General features: G+C 42.7%; 1 protein-coding gene and 1 long non-coding RNA gene across 31 annotated transcripts in view; one reads left to right on the top strand and one right to left on the bottom strand.

Moving 5' to 3' along the window:
• The window catches only part of NRXN1 (neurexin 1), a 1,006,781-nt gene that overhangs the window by 349,013 nt on the left and 638,096 nt on the right, over positions 1-19,672 (top strand). For 13 of the 30 annotated variants that reach the window (XM_081854477.1, XM_081854473.1, XM_081854468.1 and 10 more), the window contains 3 exons: positions 6,100-6,401; positions 10,248-10,292; positions 11,351-11,512. In XM_081854477.1, the coding sequence (XP_081710603.1) occupies positions 6,100-6,401; positions 10,248-10,292; positions 11,351-11,512 (509 nt within the window). The remainder of the gene's footprint in view (positions 1-6,099; positions 6,402-10,247; positions 10,293-11,350; positions 11,513-19,672) is intronic. The other 17 variants (XM_081854489.1, XM_081854465.1, XM_081854464.1 and 14 more) reach the window with 2 other exon arrangements.
• The window catches only part of LOC309338060, a 268,979-nt gene that overhangs the window by 22,691 nt on the left and 226,616 nt on the right, over positions 1-19,672 (bottom strand). The window lies entirely within an intron of this gene.

Here is a 19,672-nt window from a genome sequence, read left to right as displayed (position 1 = left end):
TAAAACATAAGTAATTTAAAAGCACTTATACTTACTAATAAGATGGATCACAATTACAGGCTTGCTTATATAAGGTATCAATTAAAAAAACCAAAGCAACATAGCAGATAAAATCAAATCAAAATGCAGTAATAAAAATTGATGTACAACAACTAACAATAAGGTTTGAAAAAGCAGTAAGCACTATAAGAAGACTTGCTATCTCCAACAATTGGTTATGTGGTGTGTCCAGCTGCCCTACAAGCAAAGATTGTGTTTTTGTTTTCCTAAAAGAAGGGGAATAAGCAGGGTGCAAGGCTGGATAGCTCAGTTGGATAGAGCATGGTGCTGATAACATCAGAGTTGCAGGTTTGATCCCCGTATGGAACAGCTGCATATTCCTGCATTGCAGGGGGTTGGACTAGATGGACCTCAGGGTTCCTTCCAGCTTGACAGTTCTATTATTCTAACCCTGCTAACAATGCTCCCAAGTCACTCTTTGGATAGGGCTGCACATTGCAGGAGTAATGTCAATGGAACAATCAGTAGGGAAAGGGAAAGAGTCCAGTGTAAAAAGCAAGGTGAGCCAAATTTGTTGCACAAGCCATCTGTTACAGAGCATTGCTAAGGGCAAAGAAATGTGTGGCTGCTATTTCTAAGATACCTTGGCATGGTAGTATATGAAAACCTTGTTTCTGGCTCTTAGAGTAAATGGAAATCTGTTAGGAAGCACCAGAAACATATCCTGTTGAGTGCATAATCCACTGGGTTATTGATTGAAGGAGAAACTAATGGCCAGAGAATAAGAATCCAGAGATTGCCTTGCTGGGACTTACTGATAGACCTCCACTGAGACATCTATTAAAGAGATATTTGTCAGTACCGGTGATACTGATTTGATCTTTCCGATGACAATGCTAGCTGCCTTTTTTCCTGCAGCAAAGGGGTGCAGAATTGCTGGTTTGGCTTTTTGTGTCCTTCCTCAAGGAAATTGCCTTGGGGGGGAGGGGGGGTCAAAAGAATTCACCTTGGTTCTTTGCAGAAGGGCCTGACAGGAGGCACAAAAGGTGTTCAGCTTCTTGAATAGTTTCCAAGATCCCCACCGCTCTGTATTTGTTTACAACATTTGTATCCTTTCTGACGCCCTTCACAATAGCTAGCACAACTTTACTCACAGATTGAAACATGAACTGGTAGCTACATGGGAGTCACTCTTGCACACACCCCTAGACCTGTGGCAGCCATATTCTGTCATGTGAGGAGAGTACCTGAAAAATTGCCTCAAGGTGATTCCACATTGGAGAGAGAGAGAGAGGGTGCATTGGTAGCCCTTTCTATATTTGACACTACACAATGAATTGGGATGTGTGTATGCCTGCAAGATATCAGACATGCTATCCCCTTTAAGGCTACTTCTGCCCCTGACTGACAGACACAGCACCCCATTTCAGTTACACTTCCCAATTTATGTTGGCTGGAGTGGGCCAAACTACGCATTATCATAGCTGTCAACTTTCAGATTTGAAAATACGGGATCAGCAGCCTCACCTGTCCCAGGGACAGTCTACGGGATATCTAACAATCCAGGATAGCAGCGGGAAACAGCGGAAAACAGTGCTGGAATAAGGGAATTTTCCACAAAAAAAGGGAAGGTTGACAGCTATGTGCATTATGCGTCCATAAAGGTAAAGGGTAAAGGGACCCCTGACAATTAAGTCCAGTCGCGAATGACTCTGGGGTTGCAGCGCTCATCTCGCTTTACAGGCTGAGGGAGCCAACGTTTGTCCGCAGACAGTTTTTCCAGGTCATGGGGCCAGCATGACTAAGCCGCTTCTGGTGAAACCAGAGCAGCATATGGAATCGTCGTTTACCTTCCCACCAGAGTGGTACCTATTTATCTACTTGCACTGGCGTGCTTTCGAACTGCTAGACTGAGCACCGGGGGCTCACCCCGCCGCGTGGATTCGAACCACCAACCTTCTGATCAGCAAGCCCTAGACTCAGTGGTTTACACCACAGCACCACCCACGTCCCATAGCATGTAGCTATTTCTTCATTTTAAAACGTTTGCTAATTGCAGGCACATGGGGTGTGAAAATGGGGGTGGGGATCATTACCAAAAATGAAACAGGCAAGGACTGGATACTTATCTCTGTCCAGCACAGTCAAAACTAAAACCACCCTTTGTTCTGTGACTGAGCCTAAATATCCAAAAATAACCTTTAGCATTTTAAATATGGTGAGTTGGAATTGGGCTGGTGCAATGAGGGAGAGGACTGAAACTTGAGCGGATGTCACTTCCTGGATTCCGAAGCAGACAGCTAGAGGCAGGGTGGGAATTGTGGATGGGAAAGCAAAAGCCAGCTAGTGAACATCCAGAACATAAGAAGATCCCTTCTTGATTAGACCAAGGGCCCATCTAATCCAGCATACTCTTTTTGCAGCAAGATGCGGGTGGCACTGTAGTCTAATCCACTGAGCCTCTTGGGCTTGCCCATCAGAAGGTCAGCGGTTCAAATCCCTGTGACGGGGTGAGCTCCTGTTGCTCTGTCCCAGATCCTGCCAACCTAGCAGTTCAAAAGCACACCAGTGCAAATAGATAAATAGGTACCGCTGCGGTGGGAAGATCAATGGCATTTCTGTGCACTCTGTTTTCCATCATGGTGTTCCGTTGTGCCAGAAGCAGTTTAGTCATGTTGGCCACATGACCCAGAAAGCTGTCTGTGGACAATCGCCGGCTCCCTCGGCCTGTAAGCGAGATGAGCACTGCAATCCCATAGTGACCTTTGACTGGACTTAACCTTTGAGGGGTCCTTTACCTTTACTTTTTGTAATGGCCAATCAGATTCCCATACAACTGAGATTCAGAGGCATACTGCCTCCAAAATACATTACACAATGGAAATAATTTTTATATTACAAGATGTGCTCTTTGCATTCATACAATATGTGAGAGGGTGAAATTGTAGTTCTACCCACCATAGAAGTTTCTACACGTGTGCCCCAGATTCATCTTGTCTCCTATAGAATCTGTATACACTGGTTTAGGATGTTTGATACCTTTAAAAAATATCATGAGTTTTCTCACTTAATCATTTGTTGGGATCAACCATTTCCACACAACTTGATGCCAAGTTTCTTGTTTTCCTCAGTTCATCATGTTGCAAATTTTATTATGGATTGTATTCTAGGAATTGTTCTCTGCTTTTCTGCCAGGGTTCAGTATCTGCATCCAAGACTGTGATTTGTGGTCTTTCACATTAAGCTATTACAGATTGTGGTTGGGACACATAAACACTGGCAGTATTTGTCGTGCATAACTGCCTGTTATGAAAGGGCTGTTAAGCAACAAACACAAATCTGAAAGTCGAGGCTAGAGAGAGAGAGAAAAAAACATTGTGGAGGCAGCAAAAGTTGGAAATAAGAAACCAATCAATTGTTGTTAGAAACATTTCTGATGTTCAAGAGCTTGGAAAAGAATGGAAGTTCTTGACAGTTGCTTATGTACAGCTCATATTGTCTCCAATATTGCTAAAGTACGGAGAGTGAAGTACCGTACTGAAAAATTGCAGTCTTTGGCACTATTGGATCTGGTCATTCTGGAGGTGGTTTGGGCTGGTCATTCTGGAGGTGGTTCTTTACATAATGAAACAGTGTTACCGGAAGAGCACTCACATGGGGAATGAATGACATTTTTCACAGAAGATCCTACGTTCAAGCCCCAGCATCTCCACATAGAACTGAGGAAGTCCCCTGTCTGGAGATTCACTGCCAATCCATGTACACTGGGGTGGGGAACAATTTTCAGCCCAAGAGCCACATTCTCTCATAGTAAACCTTCCAAGGGCCATATACCAGTGATGGGCAAAAAGTGTGTGGAGCAAGAGAAGTCACTCTTGCCTTTGTGCAGTAGGCTACATTGCAGCCATGCACATATCCAGACATTTCTATGCACCCGTCCAGGCAAGTAAGAGACGTTATCACAGTTCAAATATACATCCCAGGCCGGCAAAAATGGCCAAACATTAGGGGGGGGGGATATGGTCAGTAAGAGGTGTAGCATGGGAAGGGCTGTGTCCTGGAGAGAGTCCCAAGGGCTTGGACTTTTAGGCCTGAGCTTCCCCATTCCTGGTGTGGACAATACTGAGCTAGATGAACTAGTGGTTTGCCTAAGTATAAGGCAGACTCTCATGTTCCTATGTTTCTTGGGAGGCAGCTGGCAGAGTCTTCACACTATGGCAGTTTGCACATGTTTCGGGATATCAATTGAGAAGTGCGGTTTTGTGTGCGTTCACCGGGACTGTTGCAATAGTCCAGATGTCACCCAACTATAGTCCTTGTCTGCAACCAAAACAAAGCGTCTCACATTCATCCCATATCACCTTTGCCTCTTCTATCCCACCCTGTCTTCTCTTGTTTCCTTCCTTTGCCTCATCATTCCTATCAGTCCCTCTGGGACCCGCTCCCAATGTTCAAATTGAGAGCCGATCTTGAAAAGACTGGGGAATTCATGGCCAGACCTCTCAACATCCCATTCCAATATTAAAAGCAGCCACATGCAGGAATGGACGTTCCCCTTGCACTGAGTGTGAAGAGGTTAACCATCCTTCCAAGACACTCCCACTGTTGAAATTATTTCTTGCCCACCCACAGCTGCTTTTAGTTATGGGGATACACATTTTGCAATCAGTTTTTAACCCACCCACCCAGGCTATCAGCAGCTTTAAGGGAAAGGGTGTTTTTTTTTTATTATTATTATTATTATTATTATTATTATTATTATTATTATTATTATTATTGAAAGCATTGAAGGAAAGGACCATCGTTTCCTTTAGTGTCACATCCCATCCAGTTTGGACTTTTCCCAATCCCTTCTTTCTACTTTTACCCATCTTCAGATCTCTTTTGTGTAGATTATAAACTAATTCAGATTGTAAACTACTTGGCGGACGAGGCTGTGTTTTTTGCTTGTCATTGTAAACCACCAGGTACTTTGACAAAGACGTTAACAACAATCATTATTAATATACTTCTTAGCGACTCCGCGTTTTGAGGATATACAACCCCGTTTTGCATATTGTAAAAGAGAGTGAGCTCCTTTTATAGGACGCCTTGTTTTTCAATGACTGCACATCACCACATCTGCTGCATCCGTCCACTACATTTAACACTGGTCCAGGGAGCCCTTAATCTGGTATGGATGTCAGCTGAAATCCCTCTCAATGTTACATGCTACAGCTGCCCTAATCCTCTAGCAGATGGTAAACGTTTGTACTGCCGGGAAGGAGCTTCTGAAAATACTGAGGCTCAGGCTTAAAGCTGTCTTCTGTGGGGTCCAATTTACACTGATACAAAGACCCTGCCATCAATAAAATGAAAGCACTGATTTGTCCAACCATTGCTGTTGTTTTACCTGGGAGTGGTTCATGTACACAGTTATATTTTTTAGTGACAGTTATTATGCAGTTGTGTTTTGGACTGGGTAATAATATCTGTTAGTTGACATGCAATGACTGTTAAAATTTGACAATATTTGATGGCAGACTTCCAGTTTATCATTCCCCCTCCCCCATTAGACCCAGCCAAAATAAAATATGACCAAGAGATGCCAACATGTCGAAATGACCTGAAATATGACATAATAAAATGTCACACCCAAAATGTTCAATTCAGAATAACCCCCATCAAAATATGAAATATGAAGATTCAAATTGGCATTTTTTTCCCAAAGTAAGAATGTGCTGCGTTTGAGAGAATACTGTCGCCCACTATCATGGTTTGATGCAGGCTAGCAGCTCTCAGAAACTTTGGCAATGGAGAGCAATAACACACTAGTCCTCATTGATACATTGGGGCTGGAGTCCACCATGCAACAATTTTCTGCCAAAATAAAGCCATGAGTAAAAATACAACTTTTGTATTTCTTGCAAAGGGAAATTATGTTTCTTTTGTAAAAATAATTTCCTGTTGCTGATGTTAGGAAAGCAAAGTACAGTATGTTTTTGTGTGTGTGTGGGAATTGTATTTATTTTAGATCCACTGATTCAGAGTTATTTTCCCCCTCCCCTCTCTGTCTCTGTCTCTCTCTCCCTCTCCCTGTCTTTCTCTTTATTTATTTAGGAAAAGAAGAATACATCGCAACATTCAAAGGGTCAGAGTATTTCTGCTACGACTTGTCCCAGAATCCTATCCAGAGCAGCAGTGACGAAATAACTCTGTCCTTTAAAACCCTTCAGAGGAATGGACTGATGCTTCACACTGGAAAATCGGCCGATTATGTCAACCTTGCCCTGAAAAACGGAGCGGTCTCCTTGGTTATTAATTTGGGCTCAGGGGCCTTTGAAGCGCTAGTGGAACCTGTGAATGGGAAATTTAATGACAATGCCTGGCATGATGTCAAAGTAACCAGAAATCTGCGTCAGGTAACAGTAGAATGGATACAGCAATAACTGACTTTGCTTTTGCCACAGCTAAGTGTTTGGTGATCTTGCAGTTAGTACAACATGCCATTGAGTGTTTAGCTGACCTCTGAAATGTAGATTTCAACATGTTACCAAGAGATGGGTCAATTAAACCACACATGAGCACAGGCACACCTAGAAAGTCATTGCGGGCCAGGGTTGTTTCAACAATTGTAGAATTGTGCATGTGTGTAAATATATGTGTATTAAATACACATATACATTTAAAGGAGATGATTAAAGTGTGAAATATTATTGCTATAATGGGAGACCAATTCTGTCTCTCTCTCTTTTTAAGGGAACTGTTTCATGTTTGTAATTAACCAGGCAACATATCTTTCTGATGACAAAACATAACTCTTTATGATAAAATTGTTGTGGTCCATGAATTAATACAATAAAACCATAGCTGAAATGTTCATGTGGGAAATAAATTATAATGCATAATAAGACAAATAATAGACAATTCATAATACCTAATAGATCCAAATATCTAACACTAATCACCTCACTTGCACAGCTGTTTTAGGGTCTGATGAAAATAGGGTTGTTTCCAGCTAATCGATGGGAATGTTCTCCAGGATATACATGTTTTATAGCACACCAGGCATTACATTTGGCGGGAGGCCTATGGCACATATCTAGCCATAGTTCTCTTCCCAGGAGCCTAGCTTGCAAACTGCTCATGAGTTCTACAGACTTCTTACATTATCCAGATAATCCTCACTCATCTTTGGGAGCTTCTTCTGCCATGCTATTTATTATATTCTCATTTATTGTGATGCACTGGTTGTTCATTGGTGCAGAAGCATTGGCCTTTACATGGGATTTCTCCAGCCACATGGATTTCACACTCATTTGGGTGGTGGAACCAGTGGCGTAGCGTGGGGGGTGCAGGGGGGGCCGGCCGCACCGGGCGCAACATCTGGGGTTAGGGCAAATCCACAGGTTAGGGGGCGCAAATCCACGGGTTAGGGGGCGCAAATCCACAGGTTAGGGGGCGCAAATTACTTGCCTTGCCCCGGGTGCTGACAACCCACGCTACGCCACTGGGTGGAACTAAATTTGCAGCTACAAAGTGTGACCGTTTGATGGGAATGTGGAGGTAGTGATATCCTACTGAGTGTGGTGTTGGTGCAATATTGATGGATTTATGCACAAGAAATGCTGCATATGTCACACGCAGAAGAGATTTACATATAAACAGCATTTTAAAATGTATATCAACACTTTATGCCCTAAGATTGCAGCTGTACACATAGGTTATTGGTACGTAATAAGTTATTGTACACCACTTAAAAGATTTATAAAACTTTAAGCAGTTTATAAATGCTTTTAAATACATAAATGAATAAAAAAAATCAACTGAAATCAATGGAAATTTAACGACAGGATGGCATCTTAAAGCGTTTGTTCTAAAACAATATATCTGACTTGCTTTCCAGACAACTTCAGCTTGAGTTACGACTCAGAAATTCTTGGCAACCCCGTCGTTACTTTATCCACTTTCAAAGCAGCTGGCTGGGTGTTTTGCTCTTATTTTATTGAAGGAAATTTTCAGATTAAATATAGTGAGTTGCTAAAAGGGCATCCAGTGAATCTATAGGGCTGAGATTGGAATATAAACATGTCTGGTATCCATTTGATAATCCTTTTGGATGTTAGTATACTACAGTAACTATGCTACAGGGTTTGGTTACAGATATTGGTTTCTCCATTTTTGTCATGAAGCTTCTTGGGTGCTTGTTGGCAAATCACTGCCTTTTAAATACTTAATTAGACTTCTCTTTATATGCACCTCATGCAGTATGGTCACTACCACTTCCATAATGTTCATAGACCTATGTAAAGGCCTTTGCTCACATAGTGATTGGACAATGCTTGTGTGATATGCTAAATAGGCTGTCAGAAGGATCATGTGGCCAGAAGTTTTCATAAGTGCCCTAACCAGGATTAAAATTATCATGAAGGAGGCAGCAGTGATGTCGTTCCAATTTTAGTATATGTGCTGCCGAAGCGAGCACCAGCAGTGATGTCACAGGGCAATATACAAGGGATCTTAACTAGGGTGGCTTTTAACATGATGGCAAAGCAGTGGGAAAGGAAGTACAATGATGTAAAAAGATGTTGGCTTGAGATGTACATGCTCCAGCTCTAGAAACAGTATATGACTTATGCAAAACCATTTTCAGACAGTAAACCGGAAATATGGTAGGAGGAACCACAACTCGTTCAGGCTTCCTCTCCCCTGGTTTGATTTAAGTGCTATGAGCTTAAGAATGATAAAGTCATTCACATATTGTACAACTATAATCATAAAAATGACCTGGTTCACACGTCCCATAAAAAATGAGCTGTGGTGTAATGCAAATGGTCGGCTGCTTGGTATTCCAAGCACTTCAATCCTCTCCTGCTCCTCCTGTTGCTACTCTGGAGAGGAAACAAAGCAGAGACAGCATTCACATTACATCAGGGCCGGCCCATTCATGTGGCAAAGTGAGGCAACAGCCTTGGGAGGCAAGCTCCACAGGGACAGTAGATCCCAATATAGATCTTTATTGCCCTCCTTGCTCATGTTATACATCTTCACTCACCCCTTTTTCCCTAGCGTGGAGGGGAGTGCTGTTTTGTGGTTTGCCTCAGGTGCCAAAATGTATTGGGCTGGTCCTACATTGCATAAAAACTAGCATTCATGGTTTGTTTCTCTCTAAACAAGCCACAGATGGAATCCAAGGTTCCTGGCTTACTATTCGTGCCTTATTTGAAGAAAAATAAATGGGAAGCATTTCCTCCTCAGCAGGAGTGGCAGACCAAATCTGATACTTTTGAGCAGCCTGCAACAATGCTGGTTATTTTAAACTGTGGTTTAAGGTGCTAAATGAACCAGGGCCAATGAATAACAATATATCGCCAGAATGGTTTTGTTTGTGCCACAAAATTGGGCATAGGAAGGGCACACACCACTGCTAATTTTGACAGAAATGGACATCAAATTAGTCAGCAAATGGCCCACTTTCTAGATTTGCCTTTGCTCATCCAAAACTGTTAAAAGAAACCAACATATAAAAAGCAACCAACATGGGGTGGGAGTTAGAAGTACCAGTTAGACATGTTCCAGCAGGTGCATGACCAGAGAGCTAGCTGCAGAAATCCATTCTACTCATTGTTATGTGTCAGGATATTTGCTTTGTTTCATTGCAGTAAACTGTGATCCTAAAGTCCATCAATATGACCGAAAGAAGTTTTGGAGTTGAAAAGAAGTCCTTGTGTGCTGAGTAAAAAAAAAATTGAGTACTAGGGGATTCCTGCTGATTCGCTTGGGGGGGATTTGGGGGTCAGGAGAAGCAGTGGTCAGCTGATGAGCTTTAGGCGTTCCACCCCCACCCCCCCGAGAGTCATTTTGAATGTCTGTCAGAAACACTCAGTTGGAAGAGGACAAAAGGAATGTGGTCATTATGTCTGTTTCTGTCCAGTGGAGAGCTGAAATAAGTTCTACAGTATATATATCAATATCGATCTCTATATATAAATATATTTGCAGGAAAAGACAACTGCTGTTACCTCTGTGGAGGCGTATCTGTTAGTCTGCTTTTTTATTTTTCCTTGTAAAATTATTTTGCCCTTTTTTCTGTGTTACTAACATGCTTAATAACTAACATGTCATTCATGGAATGTTTCATTCTACTAACCGTTACCTGAACCAAAATAATGTACTAACATTGGTAGTGACCATCATATTTTTTAAGTAAACGATCGTTATTCTGTTCACAAGTTTTTAATTTCCTTTCTCCCCCCTTCTCCACAAAGCACTCAGGCATTGGACACGCTATGGTAAACAAACTACATTGTTCGGTAGATATCATTCTAATTGTTTCTTATTTTGGGTTTGCCGTGTGTTTCCTTTCTTTCTTTTAACTGTAGACATCATTAACAAAAGAGGAACTGCGGTTGGTACTCTTCTGCTTACTTTTTTAACCTCCTCTTCATCTGTTGTTGACCTCCTATTTTCTTTTACTTTATCTGTTCCTGTCCAATTCTTTCTCTCTCCTCTCTCTCTCTCTTTTTTTGAACTCACACGTAGAGGGGCATCCTTAACATTTTGCATCAAAAGCTGTGGTTAACTAACAAGGGATTAAGCTGGCCTAGCGTGCCGCCAGCCTAGCTGGCGCTCTAACCATTCATAATGCATGGCATGCGGGCACGGACGAGAATGACGGAAGTGACACATCTACATACTGTTACTTCATCAACAAAGCCGTTTGGTTCTCTCCATTCCTTTCTCTTCCTTTCTACTCCTTCTCTGATACTCGCTTTCCTGCATGCGCACATCAGGGTGTGCTGCTGCCACTTGGTCGTTCTTTGCTGGGTTCCCCTCACCCCTCTTCTTCCCTCCCTCTTGCTTTGGCATGGAGTCTAGGCTCTTGCATGCACAAGTCGCTGCTGTATATATGGTGCAAACAGTGATGGTGCTGCTGGCGATATTGCTTGTGCCTCTTTTTCTTTTGTTTTCTGTTTTTTCAAGGTGCACGTTCTTTTTATTAGTCAATGACAGACTTTACTGAACTTACTAATATGTAACACCAGCTAAACTAACCTAGGGAAGCATTCTACTAACACCATTTTTGTGTCTGCTAATCAACCTTTTTGAGTTGCGAATAGGGACTTGCTGACACTAGCTCAATAATAAGACAACTCTTTTAACTAGTTAGAGCACCTAGGGATAGAATCCAAGACTAAACCTCAAACAGACATGAAAATGGGCTCCGCCTTAGGTCTCAAAAAAATAATAATAACAATAATAAAAACAAATAAAAATATAAAAAACAACAATAAAAAACCAGGCATATCCCAAGGACAGCAGTATGTAGGTCTGAGTATAGCGTGTCCTTTCCCTGTGCTTTGTTATCTAGGTGACAATATCAGTGGATGGAATTCTGACCACGACGGGCTACACACAAGAAGACTACACCATGTTGGGCTCCGATGACTTTTTCTATGTTGGAGGCAGTCCTAGCACAGCAGACTTGCCTGGGTCACCAGTCAGTAACAACTTCATGGGCTGTCTCAAAGAGGTAAATAACGTCACTGCCATAAATGACATTCCATCATGAGATTGGCAAAGGCCAGAGCCTCATAACCTCAATTTACCTGTGTGTGTGTATGCAACTGTTTCTTTAATCTGACACCTGAGTCCCCATTGCAAAGATGGTTGTGTGAGCCCACTACCCTAATACAAATTCCAACTTTTTTAAAAAATCAAAAGACTGATTTACTGTATGACTGAATGTGTTGCATCTTGAAAATGCCTCTAAACCAGGCATCCCCAACCTTCGGCCCTCCAGATGTTTTGGACTACAATTCCCATCATCCCTGACCACTGGTCCTGTTAGCTAGGGATTATGGGAGTTGTAGGCCAAAACATCTGGAGGGTCGCAGGTTGGGGATGCCTGCTCTAAACGATATATTCTTTACTACCTCTACTATAAGAATGCAACATCAGGATTTGTCATTGCTGTTATCTTGCGCATCTACTCTTCCTTGGGATCTCTGTGGGATTTCCGTCTTGCAAAAGTGTATGCGTGGAATGAAGGGCGTTCTTATTGTGCGATGGCACTAAGGCTTCATTCTCTTTGAGGTGCTCAGCCTGTGTCTGAGCTACTCCTTTTGAGAATGCAGGCAGGAGGCCTCAAGGTATTCAGTGAGTAGCCATTCAGAAAAAAATGATGTTTAGATCAACTTTTTGATTGCTACAGTGTTATATTTTAATAATGCTGCATTCACAATGTAGATTTGCCACTTTATTTTGTTTTAGATGGATTCTAGGACTGGGTGGATTGAAATTCTTAACTTGGAATACCTAGAGTTCCATCCCACCTCTTAATGGCTTGGGAGTAGTTTACACTTGGAATTGCCTATCCCCCATATGTGCTCAGTCAGCTTCTTTAATCTCTGGAATTGGCACTGTTACAGGTAGCACATAATTATCACTGATATTTTAGTGTGACAGAACCTACACCTTGGACCTCCTTGTCTATGGATGCCAGGCAGTGCCTTCCCTGTACTCTTTGCAGTGCCTGCTTAAAACATTTTTGATTAGGCAACCCTATCTAGACACACAGGTGTTGGTGTCTTTAAATATCTTTTACCAATAATTTTAGCTATTTTTAAATGTTTTCAATGGTTTTCCACTGTTCTCGTTGATCACTTAAATATCTATTGTTAGTCACTTAGAGGTTTTACTACAATTAAGCGATATATAAAGTTCGCTAAATGATCCCATTCCAGTGATTCTTGAATGGGTATACAGAGCTTTCCCACTGTCAGGTGTTTCTCCTAACCACCAACACATAGTTCCATGCTCACAAGCCGTGTACATAGGGAACTGCCCGCCCCAACGAAGGAAATGCAAAAATATTCATGTATACATCAGATCCGCTGATCTGTGTTGAATCAGCTAAGAGGGATCATTCCTACTACTGAGTGCTGGCCTAGTGCTGGAGCCTATGGAGAAATCAGCAAGGCAGGTCAGGTTCAGGACCATGGATAGTTCTAAGTGAACAACTAGCTGCAGGTTGAGAGCACACTGAGAGGTGTTTCAAACCTGTCTCCAGACTGCTGCTGTTGTTTAGTCGTGTCCGACTCTTTGTGACCCCATGCACCAGAGCATACCAGGCACTCCTGTCTTCCACTGCCTCCCCCAGTTTGGTCAAACTCATGCTGGTAGCTTCGAGAACAATGTCCAACCATCTCGTCCTCTGTCGTCCCCTTCTCCTTGTGCCCTCCATCTTTCCCAACATCAGGGTCTTTTCCAGGGAGTCTTCTCTTCTCATGATGTGGCCAAAGTATTGGAGCCTCAGTTTCACGATCTGTCCTTCCAGTGAACACTCAGGGCTGATTTCCTTCAGAATGGATAAGTTTGATCTTCTTGCAGTCCATGGGACTCTCAAGAGTCTCCTCCAGCACCATAATTCAAAAGCATCCATTCTTCGGCGATCAGCCTTCTTTATGGTCCAGCTCTCACTTCCATACATCACTACTGGGAAAACCATAGCTTTTACTATATGGACCTTTGTTGGCAAGGTGATGTCTCTGCTTTTTAAGATGCTATCTACTTCGTAAAATTGAAATGTATAGATTTGGGAGGGACCCAAATGGTCATCTATTCCAACCCCCTGCTTCTAGGCTTCAGCCCCTCTTGGAGAGCCTGAGATTCTTAAATAGCCAAGCATCTGACCTGAAGAAAAGCACTCCTTCTCCATTCCATGTGTGGTGGGTGCCCTCCACCTTTGGACTGTGGGAAACAGGAGGCTCCTCAGCAGAAGTCATAGAAATATGAAATTGTAGAGCTGGAAGGGACCTCTAGGACAACCCCCTGCAATGAAGGAATCTCAACGAAAGCATCCATGGCAGATGGTCATCCAGTCTCTGCTTAAAAACCTCCTATGAAGGAAAGAACACAAGTCACCTCAGTTGCAGCGATCTCCTGTTCTTTAGCAACCAGCTCAGAGCCCTGAACCTGCTTTGCACATTGCTAACTCTTCTGAAAATGTACATTTGGAAAGGCCCATTCAGCTCTTAGTTCTGCCTCAGTACTGGCCAGGGGTTTTGGTCACCCTAGGGCTGCAGTTTATTTTGGCTCAGGTTTATTCCAGGATCAATAGTGTTTTCCCTCTGCAGGCTTTAAAAATGGGTTTTATTCCTAAATAGAGTGACCCTAGTTCAACCCAGCAACTGCTGTGTCTCTTTATTTAGCCATCAGGTCACAAATGTTGAGAGTAAGCAATTGGACTTGGAAAATATGGCCCCTGCAATGCTTGAATCAGCATTTAGAACAGTGCTACAAGATATAATGTGGCTTGGATCATTATTTATTTTTTTAAGGTTAAACCCACCTGAATATCAGAAATTGGAGACAATCAAGAGGGGAGTGTTCAAAGATATTAGATTCAGCACCACCACCAAAGAAAAACAGCTGTACTAGAAGGACCTTCTATCTGATTCAGCAAGGGAATACATATGGGCTGATTTAGGTCCAATTTAGAAATTTCCCTCCTCGTCCCTATCAGACCTAGCTATGTTTATTCATCCTTCCCACAGTGGATTTTCAAACACAAGGATAACTTGCAGGCATTTTCCCATTAATAATATGGAGCCTTAACAAGAAATAAAGAGGTGTTGTTGTGTCTGCAGAAACTCATTGCATCTGGCAGCGTCTGTTGCATCTCAAAATATATATTTTTGTCCTTAGCAAAATGCATGTGAAACTTTATTGCCAGTGAAGGAAACCATTTTTTCCCATATTCCATATGGGGCGGGGTGGGAGGCAGTCTGCCCTTTGGTAAAGTTTGGCATTCCTACAATTGTTAATGGTTTTGTGGACAATCAAGGATACAAACACATTGTTGACAAATAATTTGGGGGAATGCGGTCTCTGAGCAAAAGTTGATGGGGAGGAGAAATCTTGTGAAAAACATCGCCAAATGTTTTAAGACATCTTAAATTAAATGAAATGTGTGTTTTTTTTTAATTGGATGAGGAGCATGTAAATAAATAAAAAAGGGAGTTGTGCATAAAATTTCATTGCCTTATGAAACAGAGAAAGAGGGATAAATTGAGTAAATTAAACATAAGATTGGGTGAATGGATTGGGTTGTAATCAACAAAGTCAACCCATTTGTGCAGTGACTTTCGCATGCACAATTGAACATCGCCTCCCTCTTCTCTCCCTGCATGCCCTCATAGCCCTCCAAATATGCTCTGGAGGGCAGTGGAAACCCCTATAGAAGGCAGAGGGAGGGGCAGTTCCATTGTGGAAATTGAATTCCTTGCATGAAGTGGGTGACTTTGCTGAATGCAACCCAGAGAGTGCTAGGGCTTGAAGCTAGATCTTTTTGCAGTCTTTCCCCTAAACCAGGCATCCCCAAACTCGGCCCTCCAGATGTTTTGGGCCTACAATTTCCATCATCCCTGACCACTGGTCCTGTTAGCTATAAAACCTCAGTTTTATATCAGTAAAATGGGAATGATAGTGACTCACCTCACAACATTTATGTGAGAGTGAATACAAAAAACAATGCAGATTAGAATGAAAAAATAAATAAGTAGCAAGAGTGGCTTTTCAAAACAAAGATGCCATTAATTCAGAACCTTTAGTGTTCTGAAAACCAACATATATTAAAAAGGCTTACCATCTGATTCATAGTCTGCTTATTTGGATTTATACTGATAGATCTCTAAGCTTAACCTCCAAATCGCTTTAGTTTTTCAGTGGGTTTTGAATCTGTATTTAATTCAATTCAGTTGGGATCCATGATTTAAATTATAGATAGCAATAAGATTTTCAGGCAGGATGATTGAGCTATAACACACATGCTGAAATTATGATGCTCAGCCCACTAGTCATGTATCAAGGCTCTTCCAAGTGATTGCAAAGTCATTTGGGTTTTTTTCAGTCCCTTAAGGGAAACATAAAAATTGTAGGTTTTGTCAAGCCTATGTCATTTGCTGCTGCCTTGTGTTTGGCTTGATAGCTCACAGGTTGTGTGGAACTAGGCTGCAGCTTGTTATGTTAAAGAGATTGGTCAGATCTTGACTACAGGTTCCCTTGAGTAGCCCTTCTGCTGCATTGCCAAGAAAGCAGCATGCATCAAGAAGTTGGCATCCATCTGTCTTCAAAGACAATGGAGTGTGCCTCAGAGATGAGGCCAAACAACTGGAGAATCACAGAACTCACTGTGGCTGCAAAGACCACTAACTGCTGCCTCCCATGTTGCTTTTGTTGCATTAGCAGCACCAAAGTAACCTCTCCAGAGTGCAAGCCTGGGCATTGTATATGAAGGCCCTGGGCTGTCCAAGCAACAGGTGGTGATGTGGTCCAAAGGAAAGCAGAGCAATGTATTTGGCACCAGCTTGGCTGCAGGAATTGCTAGAAGGAGGCTTACAAGACACCACCCATCTTAGGGGCTCCAGTCTCGATTGTGAGTCCCACAAGCCAACAAGATAGAATGTACAAAATGAGCAGAGATGGACAAATCGCTCTGCTTCTGGTCTGTGCCACAGGCCTGCAAACGTGGTAGGGAACTCATTGCTTTGTATTCCCATACCGCAGTTAGGATTGATTCCTTCTAGTCCTTACAGCATTAGATAGGCTATTAGATAGCATGATGTAAGGATGTGCAGAGGATTCCTTAAGTTTTGGATCACTTTTTCACTGAGGCACCTCTGTGGTCATGGGTGAAAAATGGAGCGAGAGGCTGCAGAAGCTAAACAGCATTCAGCTTTTCTTCGATATTATCATAAAAATGGCTTTTGGCAAGATGAAACCTGTAGAACTGAAGTCCTACTTAATTTAGTTTCACCTTCTTCATTCCCTTCCATCAAGGATAGGGATGAAAGATTTCCTTTCACAAATATTTATCCTGAACCTAACTAATGACAACTGTCATCTCACTCTGTAACTCCTCCAGTCTGGCAGCGATAAAAAGGAAAGGAAGGCAATAATGTTGTTGGTGTTTTTATCTAGATACTTATGCCATCTACAATACCATATCGTTATGCACATCCCAGTCTGAGTGGAGGGAAATTTTGGGGATTAGGGAGGGTCAGCACACATACATCCGTTTTGCTTTCCTTGGAATAAAGGTCACAGGAGACCCTTCTAATATATTGACACCCTTCTAATATATTATTATAATTCACACATATATATATACACACAGGATGAGCATAAGGTGGAAAGGGTCACAGCATTAACACTTCAGCAAATGTTGTCCTCTCACCCTAAGGTATCGAGCTGCCTAAGTACGTTAGTTTTATAATAATAATAATAATAATAATAATAATAATAATAATAATAATAATTTATTATTTATACCCCGCCCATCTGGCTGAGTTTCCCCAGCCACTCTGGGCGGCTCCCAATCAGTATTAAAAACATTACAGCATTACATATTAAAAACATCCCTGAACAGGGCTGCCTTAAGATGTCTTCTGAACGTCAGGTAATTCTTTATCTCTTTGACATCGGATGGGAGGGCGTTCCACAGGGCGGGTGCCACTACCGAGAAGGCCCTCTGTCTGGTTCCCTGTAGCCTCACTTCTCGCAATGAGGGAACCGCCAGAAGGCCCTCGGCGCTGGATCTCAGTGTCCGGGCTGAACGATGGGGGTGGAGACGCTCCTTCAGGTATACAGGACCGAGTTTTGCATTCAGCACAAAAAGCAAGTCATGACAAGACTGGACTCAGGTCTACTCTTACACTCACTGGTAGCATCACCTCCCTTCAGGGGAAGGGTAGAAACGTGCTCCCTTTTAACCCCCCTTCCTAGACCCTTAGTCACCCATACTCTTTAGTCCTACAAAGAAACACTTAACACACATGGCTGGAACCATTAACTTGACAAAAAGACTAGTTTGACTGCCTTGACAGACTCCTTTCATACAGAATCACATCTAACAGATTAAAAAATTAATAAATCACAGGCTTGGAGGCAGCCCCCAAGATGCCATCTAAGCTACCCCTCAATCCTATAACAGCATCAAAAATTCTCTCTCTGGGAGCTAGAACTCAATAGAATGTCATTAAAATTCCGTAGAAAGATTATCCTTCTTTACTGATTTCTATCAGATGTTTTTCCACTGTGGCGTAAAGAATTATTTATCTTCTAAATGTAATCTTGTAGTCTACGGTTATTTCTATCCCCGCACCCCAATTCTTGCTTTAAATGAATGCTGAGTTTGGCTTGCTTTCATCTGAGAAATCATGACAGTTTTGTCTTTTGTAACACTGTTCTCTTCTGCTGATTCTTTTGAACTCTTCCGAACACTTGGATCAGCCTTGTTTTTCTCCCTTCCACCTTTCCAAATGAAAATACATCATTTCATTTGATATCCCTGTCCTTGTTAACAAGGGTCAAATCTTGGGGGGGGGGGGTTGAGGGAAATGACCAATGAGACAATTTTCCAGTAGCATCACATCTGGAATGACAGATAATCATCCATGGCTTCTTTTAAAAGCCACATAAGAGAGTTTGTGTGATTCATGTGTGGGGAGGGGGGCAGAGGTATAACCCAGAGTGGGGAAAACACCACTCTGGAACTTAGCAACTTTATTTCACAACTCGAGCTCTCATTTCCAATCACTAGAAATTTAAATTTTTAAAGATCACCACTTGTGTTTGCATCTGAGAAAGTCAGGGATGCATTATTCATTTTTTGCCTAGCTGGGTCCGCTCTGTGATGTGTGGTGATTAAAGATTTAGTGCTGTGGGAGTTATAGACCAGAGCTTCCACCTAACGTTGCTCGTAGTGACTCATCCAAAGGTCAAACAAACTTTTCACTCAGTGCAGAGATCTCTGCACGAATCAGGAGCCCCCCCCCATGAAAATCTTGAGAATAATAATGGAGCTATTTTGAAAAAATCCACTACAGTGGTATCTCTGGATGTGAACAGGATCCGTTCCAGAGCCCCGTTCGCATCCTGAGTAGAATGCAACCTACGACTGCACATCTGCACGTGCGCGGGTCATGATTCGCAGCTTCCATGCATGCATGCGCGTGATGTCATTTTGAGCATCTGCGCATGCACGAGCGGCAAAACCCGGAAGTAACGTGCTCTGTTACTTCCGGGTCGCCGTGGAGCAAAAGCTAAAAACGCTCAACCAGAAGCACATTTAACCCCTGTATAGGGGTGCAGCAGGCTTGTGTGATGATCCCAGCCACCCTCCCCCATGATAAATATCATTGTTCAAAACTGCTTGGACCTTGTTCACTGTTGCTCAGATTGTTTTCCTAAGAGTGTGTCAGGTGTTCAATGTCTTGAATCAAGAGCTCTGGAAAGTGAGTCCTGGCTACTTGCTCCCTGTACTCATGGAGTTGCTGATCAGAAGAGGGAATTGGTTTCATCTGGGGCACTCATACCATAGGCCAGTGGTTTTCAACCGGAGTGCTGTGGCACCCTCGGGTGCCTTAAATTATGATCAGGGGTGCTTTGGGGTGGGGCAGTGGGAGGAGGCACATCTCTTTGGGGCAGGGGAGCAGCTCAGAGACCAGGGGCGGAAGTTGCGGCTGCCCAGAGCACTCGCAAGGAGAGAGGAGGAGAGAGGGGGCTGAGGGAACACTCCAGAAGGGAGGGTGTTTGAAAAAGGGTGAGGGGCTGCCAGCTCTGCAGGCAAGGGGTGACATAACTGGGTTCCTGAGCCCCACAGGAGTGCTGCAGAAAGAATGTAGTTGGT

Source organism: Podarcis erhardii (genome assembly GCF_964252035.2).
Source record: "Podarcis erhardii genome assembly, chromosome: 3".
Taxonomy (NCBI): domain Eukaryota; kingdom Metazoa; phylum Chordata; class Lepidosauria; order Squamata; family Lacertidae; genus Podarcis; species Podarcis erhardii.
This window is presented reverse-complemented; position numbering and strand designations above follow the sequence as displayed.